Below are 11,239 nucleotides of genomic sequence, written 5' to 3'. Positions count from 1 at the left end.
TAACCCAAAAAGGAGGAGCAACCTAAGGGCTCCTCTCTCTCTCTCACACACTAGTCTTGCACACCAAATTCAGACACCACCCACATGCGGAAATCTCATATTTTGAATACAGCCAAAAATAGTAGACCCAGGTTCGAATTTGCGTAGTAGATGCAATAGCTACTTTAGAGAAGTTAAAGAAAAATAGGGGGAGAGGGAGGGGGTGTTCTCAAATTCTTGGAAAGAAGGAACGAGGAAGAGGGTGTGTGGCGTACGATTTGCATTTGCATGATTGTTTTGTTTCTGAATGGTGACAGCCAGCAGAGCAACACGAGTTTTGTCATGTGCTTAGGTACTTTGTGGGAGGCTGTCCAAAGAGCCCTTACCTACCTCTTCGGCTGTCCTCCACATGTGCCTCTTCTTCTCTTCATATCATGGATAAGATCTTAATTATTCAATATTAAATCAAAACCTTCCTCATCAATCAGAATAGTTTGGTATTTTCCTTTTGGTTAAAATAAATTAGTAGTATTAGCATTATTGACCCACACCAAATGCAGATACAGAGATACAGATCAATCTCGATAACTGTCACATTGTTATTTAGGTCTTGCTTTTCTTCAATCTTTTTAGCTATTTTCGTTTGCTTCCTATTAAATAGGACAGACTGTCCTTCAACGTGCGGATTATTATAATACAGTAACCATTAACCAGTTGGTAGCTTGGTACTACACCATCTGAATCTAAATTCGAATTAATAATTGGCATAACAAACACCGTCACTTGCGCTTGTCTACCTACAAAACCTTCCTTACATTGAGAGCTAAGGTTACATGTTTAATGTTTCAAATACTTAAGATTTCACTGGTAAAGGCTTCCTTAAGAGTTCGATTGACTTTGGCCTATATCAGAAATAAAGAGCCGTGTCACAGTTGAGTTTATTGCATAATTACATTCTAAAAATGTTCATAATTCTGATTTACTGGCACATGATATGAACTACGTAGTAAGTCTCTTGCCTACCCACTTTTTCCAATCTTTCGGAGAACAGAAATACATAATGATGATGACTATAGAAATTTGTATTTACTGCTTACATACTGTAAGTAATGTAGCTTTCAAATGGAGTATTCAGTTTGTTTTATCCAGTCTCAATCTATTCAGAAAGGTTGCAGCATTAATGCATTATTCTTATTAGTACTAGGGGAAAGAGATACTGAAACTGCAAAAATGCACCCAATTCTGTTCATTCTGGGTCATACAAACGTAACAATCTATGCTGAGAGAGACAAATCCATTTACTTCCCTCTTTTGTGGACTTCATACAAGTAACCGAGGATCACCACAGCTGCAGTAACTACAACTCCAACAGCACTTTGAGCTAGTATGGTCCCATCCTTAGGAAAAATCGGTTTTGAACTTGTCGCAAAGCCTAGCTCCGAAAGTTTCTTATGTGATTCAGCATAATCCCGGAAGAATGCATCTTCGTCCTGAAAGATGGGTCAGAGTTTTAAAAGATTCAAGCAATGCAATGAATACGATGCATCAATATCTGTCAGAACTTTGCTGCAAATGGCGAATCTTTATCTTCAATAAATTTTGAGCAAAACAGAAACTTTTGCATGGACGTCATCGGTAATTATAGCAGGTAGTCTAGTCTAGATCAAAGTAGTACTAAAGCACTAGTAGGCATTTGTTATGTAGACACGGAAAACAAGACAATGTATTGTCAACAGTTAGCAGAATAAAGAAACTTTTATTCGTGCCTGACGTTGAAACCAAGAAGAAATAACCGGATTCAAATATATTTTGTTGGCTTCGCTACCCAACAAGCACATGGCAACATCATCAATTTATATCAGGAGAGCCGCAGATAGCATGGCCCATGGTGAAGTCCAAAGCAAATGCTTATACATTACTGGCGAGTGCGGTGGGAAGAGGGTCCTACTAATCAGCTGCAACTAAATGGAATTGCAATGAACCCAGGCCAAAAGATTGACCTAATAATTAGAGGGAAGAAGCCTAAAAGCTTCGTGGCATAGCAAGTGGGTAGACTTAGAAATGCCAGTGAAAAAACATTGACTGGTGTGGCAGGTTACAGCACCAAATAAAGTTCAAATAGGAACTATGTACTTGGCATTTGACTAGAACAGACCCAATTACCTTTGCATACAGCTCAACATAACGGCGAAATTCAGGATCCTCCAACAAGGCCTTGTCTGTTGGAAGTTGAAGCAGACCCGCACTCTCACCTTTTAGAAGTTCCCTGATGTTAACAAACCATATTTAGCTGTAAATAAAATAGCTTTGCAAATAGGGAGGCAAAATTAAGCTTTACAAGTTTCCTTGTAAGCAAAAGACAGTAGTCCAGCACAGGGGTTTCAATCTTACACGAAGTATGAATTATCAAACTTCAGAGGATCCTGTGTCCAAGGTCCTTCAAACCCTGATCTCTCTTGATGTGCTCTTCCCTAATAACCACATAAAACAAATACTTAAGTATCTGGTCTAACCACAGCGCAAAACAGAGAGGATATATATAAGGAGAATCACCAGCGTATGTGCTCCAGACAGTGCAACAATATCCTTGTCAGACAGGCCCATTCGATAGAAGATACTACGAAGGTGTGACACACCTGCAAGCAGCATTCACATATTTTAAATTATTTCTTATTAACCTTGTTGCTTGTTAGCAGAAATTAGGACATGGTTCAATACTCTATTTCCTACACAAGTGAGGAGAATAGTTGTAATGCTGACGAAAAGTTTGGAAACTCACCTAGTTTAGCATCAGGAAGCCGGCCTTCTTTTGTAGATACTTTAGAGTCCTATAAGAAATTGGAAATCACATGAGCTAAGACATTCATTGATTTCATAACAAGTACTGTGGTAGAGTTTAGCACAATATACCTTTCTTCCAGGAACAAATTCAACTGTGGGACCCCCAGTGACCTCAACTGCAACGACACCTGCAAGCTGGAAACACAAGGAAAAGAAATTCAGATTCACAAAATCTATAGGTGAGCTGGTTTTGTTTCTATGAATGCAAAATTTGTTTCCAGGGTTTGCCCTATGAGTTGCAATTTGCAACAGTTCTCACTCCCCTCCCTATATGTTTTTAATAAAATCTGGACTCAACTGGCACTGCTCTCAACAATTTCAGTGTGATATACAAGATCGTCCGGTAATAACAAATCTTGGCTCTAAGGTTATACTGGTCTGGAAATGAATGACCTCAGCCAGATAGGCTTGAGGGGAAAACTTCAAGGACAGATTCATGAAAACGTTGTATGCAAGCCTAATCCTAGTTGGATATCAAACTCACCATATAAAAATATCAGGGGACAACACAAATGCAGACAAGCTAATTAACTGGGCAAAACTTTCAAATCTATTTGCAATCATATTCTACAATTATTGAAGGTAGAAGCCTTCAAATGTCATAACAGGATTGGGGGTGTAGAATTTGAATGATAACAATCCACCTATCAAAATCTGACAAGTGAAACAGGGAACACATCTCTGTGCAGTAGTCATGTTATGTTTGCATATTTAAGACTCACACGTGCGGATACTTAGCCTGTATCATGATCAAGCAACAAACTGAAACATGAACACGAAAAATCTAATCCCACAAAAAAATATATTGGCAAAACAACTTGAGCACTACATAAATATTAGCTATGAGAATTATAAACAGCCTAAAAAGGCATGAATTCAAGTTGTAACTTGCAACTGGGAGGGAACAGCTCCCTGAAATCACACAGATAAATGTTCCCCTAATCATACACTCTCAAGACAAATTTAAAATATCACCAACTCCACCCAACAATTTAACAAAAATAGCAATGGACTATTGATAAATAAACAACTGCTTATAATTACCTGGTAAAGGTCCGCATATGAAATCTTGGAATACTTTGCCTTCACTTCCTCTGTAACATCAAATAAACCAGACAACTCTCAGAAAAAACGACGAAACCGATTCATCTCCATGCATTCTCGTTAATTTAATATTCATATAACACACGCGTAGGCAAAAAGCAAGTAGCTATACAAATCACACTAACAAAGATGATATAGCAATTCATGCAGTGCTACCTATCAACTGGAACTAAATTAAAAGTTAACTGCGAATTTTAATTTATGGAGAAATGAGCGACTAAGAAGCATACCGCAGAAATCAATAGCCTTCTTCAAACCGTTGTTAGCACCATGTGAATACTCTTCCTCGTTCCTGATGGAACCGTTAGCTCCGCCGGTCTTCGTATTGACATCGTAGGTTCCGGCATCGTGCCAGCTGCGTCCGATCGAACATAGCAAAATTGAAAGGGACAAAAAGCATCAACAATCTTATCGAGAGTGACCTAGCTAGATTCATCATCATCATGATGATCATGATAATAATAATTATTCACCGTTGACCGTCTATATAACGAAACGCAAAACTATAAACGCGGAAATTTAGAGCGAAAACGAGAATCGTTTGGAGCGATAGAGTGAAAGAGAGAGCTTACGCCAAGCGGAGCATGAGAGGAGCGCAGTTCCTGTTGGCGATGAGTGCGCGTAGATCGCGGCGGGCCTTGTCAACCTCCTTGAGGTACTCTGCGTCTACCACCACCGGCAACGCCATTTCGACAGCTGGCAGAACAGACTTAACTGCTTTTCTTGAAGGATTTTGGAGAAACTGGGAAGAAGAACAAGAAGAAGAAGAAAAAGAAGAAGATGAAGGAGGAGAGTGAGATTTTATGGATAAAATTGGATGTATGAGTGGTGTGCTTGCCTTGTGCTGCTGCTGCTGCCGTTAACATCACGTGACCCCCCACTCCTCACTTGTGACGTGTCTCAATATCATTGGGTCACATGGCACGCACCTCGAGGAAGTGTGACTCACTCAACCACCTAAACTACTCGCCTTCTCCTCACTTCCCTATTTCTATTTTTAGTTGTATGCGCAAATTCTTTGGGTTTTGTTAAAAACAAAAAGGGCCAGAACCCAAAACTTTTTTGGGGTGAAATATTCTTTTTTCTTTTTGCTATTTGTTAGCTACCTTTTTATTTTCTAAACAGAAGTACTACTTACTACTAAAGAAACTATCGTACATGCATTAATATTTAATACATAATGTTGTTGCTGATTTCACCAAATATTTAAAAAAAAAAAATTCAGGCGATTAAGCCATTATTTAACTAAGTTCTCAACTAAGTGTTTTGTGTTTTTTCTTTCTTTCTCCCTTTTTCTTTTTCATCTTCTCTTCTTTTTTATGTCCTATTATTTATACAATTTTTTTAAAATTGTATTTGTTTTCAAAATTGTGTGTAATTTTGTGTTTGATATAATCATTTCTTGTATTTATTATACAAATTGTGTGTTTCTATTACTAAATAAAATAATTTCTAAAAACTTGAATATACAAACACTTGTTCACTCAACAATTTTTTATAAACAATCAATCAGGTCGGGTTCATAGTAATTAGAGTACTAGACCTGAGATAAATGAATACTAGTATTTCCATTGAAATAAACTGGCCAAAGATAAATCAAAGTACGAGACGACCTATTTTTTTAATGAGATTAATTTGGACGGAAAATGAAACTTAAGTCAGCCGAACAAAACTCTCAAATCCAAAAATATAAAAATTATACATCATATAATTAGCTACCTTATTATTATCTGATTTTTCTAAAATAGTTATCCATATTAATACTTTCTAATGTCATGTACTAAACCATAAGTATTAGAAGAGAAAAACGTCGCAAACAAGCAAGCTACTCATAATTTATACAAGGTAAATAACTAAAAGATCTGAGAGGTAAAACTAAATGTTTGAGAAGAAATGGAAGTCACGTTAAAATAAATATTATAATTATAAAGCATTCATTTAAAAGAAAATAACAATAATTTATGAGAAAATTAAAAGTTGTTTTGATAACCATAAACGGTGTAGGGGAAGTTAATCCAAACAAATAAAGGAAGAGTCAATAACAAAATAAAAGATGGCATGAACTTGAAGCTGCAAAATGGTTCATCATCACAATTCTAACCACAATGTCATGATCATATATATAATAATCTCTATCCAAGTTTCAAACCAAATCATATTATATGCTTTTACTATTTTAGATTTGTATTTCTTTTATTACAAGCATGTACATGATGACCAAATAAACCAATGTACCTCATGAGAAGAAATACAAGAAATGCTTCTCACCTCTTCCTTAAAAACAATTAAAAAAATGAAAATGCAAGCTCAGACAAGTTTTTTGATGGCGTGTGTGTTGGACTATGAAGTTCTCCACTGCAACTCTATCTGAATGCGACCATTCTTGGAGTCTATGAGATGGAACTTCTCATTGATTCTTTTGTTAGAAACAACATCTCCAAGATTGATTTCAACATATCCCAGTGATTCCTAATATCAAGAAAAGAATAGCAGTGTAACAAAGATACCATGAGAATTTAAAAGATTTCAAACAGCAGATTCTACAAGTATTCTTCTAACTCTTCTCAACAATTTGGTTTCCAACTTTCCGCTATGTTGATGGGTCATTATCAGAGATATATTATCATGTTAGAGTTTGAAGTTAGTTACTAGTTAGTTATTCTCATATGCACATTTAAGGCCTAATATCAATCGCATTACCTTGAATTCTTTCATGCGATCAGTTGCATTTGGTTTGTTTTCAGTTTCAGTATTTTCTGTTTTTAAAATTGTGACGAAAGAGAAAACAAGAGGTGAAAACAAAAAACAGAATTCTATTGTTTTCACTGTTTTGTTTTTTCTTTTGCAAAATCCTGAGAATGGAAAATACTGAAATGAAAAACCAAACCAAAAGCAGTTTTTCTGAGTTTTCTCTTGACACTGTTTTCTCTGATCAACCATGGATTTCAAGAGTTGTAATCCAGAACAATAAAAAGTTAATTGGGAAATATAAATTATATACCTTTTGATGGAGCAGGTTTCTTGCAGAAGTGCTAACAACCTCCACATGCAATTTGTCATGAGTGGGAGGGTGATCCAGCATAAATGTGAACTCATCTTCCCATCTTGGATCTCTGTTCTTTTTGATACGCTGCAGTAGCACTAACCATGTTATTATCGGTAACACAAATGTGCCATTCCAATCCCATGAGCACCTTTTTCTTTTCATTTTTGGATAACTATAAGTTGCATTATGCCATTATGGAACACTAGATTGAAAATTTAATGAAATATCAGCCAATACTACTGAATTCGGTTCTTATTTTAATTATATTGGTTAGATTAAAATATTATGTTCATTGTTTCCTTGTAAAAATTTCAGAAGCATATTGGTGGTGCCTACAAAAATTCAATCTTCCAGGTTTAACCGGCTGTTTCACATATACAGTAGAAAAAGATAAAATGCAAGTATTTCTCTTAGGATCATGTACCTTAGTCTTTTTCTCCTCTCCTCTGAATAAAAGCCGAACATGAGGATTAGTATGGTACTTTCCTTCAACATCTTGAGCTTCATGGACTATGACAACAAGCAGACCTCCACCAGCAGGAGTATTTTCAGGAGCTTTCGGTAATGTCTGTGTCTCGTCAAAACTCTTGCCTATGTCCTCCTCCTTGAAAGGTTTATAGGTCAATTCCAAAACAATCTGCCCACGTGATTTCTCATTCTGAACGTCGTTCGGATCCAAAGTTTTTAGGAGGTCAAGAGTGAATTCTTTTGGCTCTTCAGGGGAAAGTTCTTTTAAAGGGATCACATTGATACCCATCTTGTCATGTTTCCCAACCTATGCAAAGATACAAAATCAACATTCGTTACATATTGCATAGCAAGGAACTAGGTTATGAAACTTAAAATTTGAGTGTGAGAGGAATACCTGCTCCCAATCAAAAACATCAACTTCCAGAACCTGGGTCTCAGGATCTTTAACAGTAATATTAAAATCTTCGTTCCATTCAGGATTCAAGTTCTTGTGCTTCACAGTAGTCTTTTTCGACGGCGCCTTATCATCAGTGATCTTTAGCTTCACATAAGGGTCAGATGCACCAAGAAGATCTTTCTTCCTTAACTTGATTGCTCTCACAACCTTTACATGTAAAATCCCAACAGGTCTCCTCATGGCTCTAAGATTCCCAACAACATTTACAAGAAAAGGAGAAACTAGTTAGCAATAATATATCATTACATTACCAAAATTATTTTACAGAAATGCAGAAACATACTTTGATGGATCTAATACTTGAACATCAAGGGTTTTGGGCCACAGATACATATTTGCAACTTGATCTTTGATAATCTCCTGAAAACACCAGACTTCAAATTAGTTTAAAAGCCATAAAGTTAACCCCCGATTTTCAATCACCCCTGATTTCCATTGTCAATATGGAAGTTCACACTTCACAAAGAAGGGAAGCGAAAACAAAATAATGGAAAGGTACAATCGTACAACCATTAAAATCTTTTAATCCAACAAATGCTTCCAATCAAATGCTACCTCTATAACAAATACAGTGAGCGTAAGACAAAGAAATTTCAACTCTAGCAGAGAAGAAATTCTCTAGATGCACAAGCACAAAGTAAAGGCTGCTGCATTGAGAAAATGGTAACAACAGCCAATTGACATCACTGGACCACTTTGATCTTGTATGAGATCCTACTAATTTACCCTCACAAGCTGTAAAGTAACATCTAACAAGATCAGATTTCATTCAACCTCATATCTCCTCTATCCTATATTTATTTTTGTTTTCCTTCATGTTCACCTTAATATTATGCAACTCCTCCATTATAGCAAGACAGTGTGAACACAACATAGCGCATACAGAAATGAAAGGTATGCATTCATAATATAACATATTTCACACTAAGAACAACTTAAGCAAACAATGGTCCAGTTATATATTGAGTTGAGCATCACTTCTGATTCCGGGTTGAATATTGATGTAAGCAATTACAGACCTCAAACGGTAATCTATTATCTATTACGTATATAATTGGGATTGGAAGGGATTTGGTGAACAAATTTTCTTTCCTAAAATAACCTTCATCATGTACAATTTATAATGTGTGTAAGAGTAATAAAAATGGAATCAGTTGGAACAACAAGTTGCTTATAACTTAACTAGTAGGTCTTGGGTTCAAGTCTTAAAAATAGCCAAAAAATAAAATATTTTTGACAAAACAGAAAAAAGATCTAAAATTTAAAAGAAAATAAAAAGGTATCAGCTTAATACCTGAACAAGCCTATAGGCACCAGGAATGGACATAAGATCAGCCCCCAAAAGCTTTAGCCCAAAGTCAACATGTGGCTGCCGGAACAAACAACAAAAACAAAATAACAAAAGAGAGAATAAGACCATACATAAAATTAGGGACGCTGAAAAAGTTGGAGGGCATACTTATAAACTGATCAATCACCAACCTTTTCCATGAGAGAGACATGTATGTTGGCAAAGCAAGGAAAGCTTGGAACCAATGGTTTCAAAGTAATTCGAGGTATGAGAAATACTTGCAAATCAACAACCTGAACAACAGAACTTTTAGCTTCAAAAGAACCAATATCTTTCACACACACACACAAAAGCTACCTGAATGGTTGCTTTGAATCCAAATGCCTTTACACCAATTGTGACATTAGGATTTCCAGCCCACTTTATGGAAGGCTCCATAATCAACTCCTTCTCATCAGTCACATAAACTTTCATTCCTATAAAAGTATCAATATGCAATTATGCATTTATCAAAGGAGAATTAGTATACTCACACCATATGACAAATAAGTTACCAAGACATAATCAATCACATGAACAAAATGGAAACGAAGAAATCATACTTTCTAAGCCTATGATAATTTACAAACTGCCCACAAAATAATAAGTGAAATCAAAAAGAGAATCTCTTTGGGAAATGCATATGCATAACTCTCAATATATGATACATTGAAGAAGATTATAACTAATAAATTGCACATTTATCCCCCAACGAAAATAAAAACTCTGTGTTCCTTAGTATCTTACGACAAAACTAGGAGATTCTTACCCATGAATGTATCAAGTATTATATCTTTTATCTTGAATCTAGATCTACTAACCTTGAAAAGTTGGGGGCAGGCATCCCAGTGTTAGAGTTTCAAACTCAACAGAATCAATTTTGTATTTCGGAATCTGCTCAGCAATTATGGGCTTTGCAATATTCTTCGCAGTCTTGCAAATTGCCTAAACAAGAGAACAATTACCACACTAAGACAAACAAACAACCAAGGTAAAAAGCAAAAATGGAAAAGGGTCAAAGCTTATTCAAAATGCAAATACCTTGTCAAGGTAAGGCCACATGTATTCAATAAACTTGTTCAGCCAATCAATCTTCAGCAAAAACACAGAAACAAGAAACATTGCATCAATAAAAACCTAAACCCCAAATAGTTCAACCAAAATGAAACTAGTCAAAGATAGGTTCTTACCCTATCAAAGTCTGGATTTTTAATCCAAAGTGGAATCTCAGGAAACATTTTCTGCAAGGTTTCTGCGTCTTGCTCCACCAATGGCTTGATTTCAGGATCCTGCCCCCCAACCCACCAAAGCATATATCAGTTTGAAATAAAAAGAAAACATTCAGTGCTAACAAGAAAGACAATGCTTGTAAGAGCCACGTTTGAATTCTTACACACAGTAACAAGAATTACCTTAACATCAGTGGGTTGAAAGTAAATGAAGAGAAAATAGCCAGCTACAAGACCAATGGTGATCCCAACACCAAATCCGAAAAACCCCAATATAGTGCCAAAAAAACCCATCTTGTTCGAAGTTCCAAGCTCGAATCTTTAAACCTACCCAGTCCCAGATCGCGATTCCTCTATCTAAATACCAACTCCCACTACCATTTCATGTCACGAGAACTTCACTTTTAGCTTCAGTCATTCACCATTCCTCAACTACAACCAAAATTTCGGGAACAAAAAAAAAGTATGTGAGAGAGAGAGAGAATCAAATACCTTGGTAAGAATAAAATACCTTGGTAATTAGTAAAAAACAATAATAATAAAAAAGAAACAAGAAGAATAGAATCAAGAGGATGTAAGTTTTATGCTTACTGAGATGTTTCGATGCGTTGAGAGATGAATGAATGAGATTAAAGTCTATTAAAGTAAACGTAAAGACAGAGAGAGATAACAGGAAACGGTCGAATGCGAAGATGAAGCAGATTAAGCTGCTAATGCCCGACGAAGAAAGCAAAGCATATCATTTCATATCATATAATTATTATTAGAATATTTATCCTCAC

At 36.0% G+C, this 11,239-nt stretch overlaps 2 protein-coding genes across 2 annotated transcripts; both read right to left on the bottom strand.

Moving 5' to 3' along the window:
• Window positions 975–4,695, bottom strand: LOC107628775 (L-ascorbate peroxidase 3, peroxisomal; the record flags this gene model as incomplete). Its single annotated transcript, XM_016331371.1, is given in 9 exon segments — window positions 975–1,469; window positions 2,143–2,245; window positions 2,371–2,450; window positions 2,533–2,615; window positions 2,759–2,807; window positions 2,890–2,955; window positions 3,865–3,914; window positions 4,155–4,279; window positions 4,497–4,695. Coding segments are annotated over 9 exon segments (947 nt in total), but the record flags the coding sequence as incomplete, so codon positions are not given.
• On the bottom strand, window positions 5,989–11,222 carry LOC107628776 (synaptotagmin-2). Its single transcript, XM_016331372.2, has 13 exons — window positions 11,049–11,222; window positions 10,641–10,889; window positions 10,419–10,517; window positions 10,270–10,320; window positions 10,050–10,173; window positions 9,547–9,665; window positions 9,381–9,482; window positions 9,193–9,267; window positions 8,182–8,258; window positions 7,836–8,082; window positions 7,395–7,745; window positions 6,926–7,054; window positions 5,989–6,393 (listed from the first exon to the last, which is right to left on the bottom strand). Exons 2-13 carry the CDS (start codon window positions 10,749–10,751, stop codon window positions 6,265–6,267), a joined length of 1,614 nt encoding a protein of 537 aa, XP_016186858.1. The 5' UTR covers window positions 10,752–10,889; window positions 11,049–11,222; the 3' UTR covers window positions 5,989–6,264.

The sequence above is a fragment of the Arachis ipaensis genome, chromosome B03, assembly GCF_000816755.2.
Source record: "Arachis ipaensis cultivar K30076 chromosome B03, Araip1.1, whole genome shotgun sequence".
Classification (NCBI taxonomy): domain Eukaryota; kingdom Viridiplantae; phylum Streptophyta; class Magnoliopsida; order Fabales; family Fabaceae; genus Arachis; species Arachis ipaensis.
The sequence above is the reverse complement of the archived record's forward strand: the minus strand, read 5'-3'. Positions and strand labels throughout refer to the sequence as shown.

Excerpts from the sequence above, each read along its gene's own strand:
- LOC107628776 (XM_016331372.2), bottom strand. The coding sequence starts at position 10,751 with ATGGGTTTTTTTGGCACTATATTGGGGTTTTTCGGATTTGGTGTTGGG. Across the intron at positions 7,746-7,835 it reads ATGTTTTTGATTGGGAGCAG|GTTGGGAAACATGACAAGAT; the intron begins GTATTCCTCTCA and ends ATCTTTGCATAG. Across the intron at positions 6,394-6,925 it reads GAAACCTGCTCCATCAAAAG|GAATCACTGGGATATGTTGA; the intron begins GTATATAATTTA and ends TCTTGATATTAG.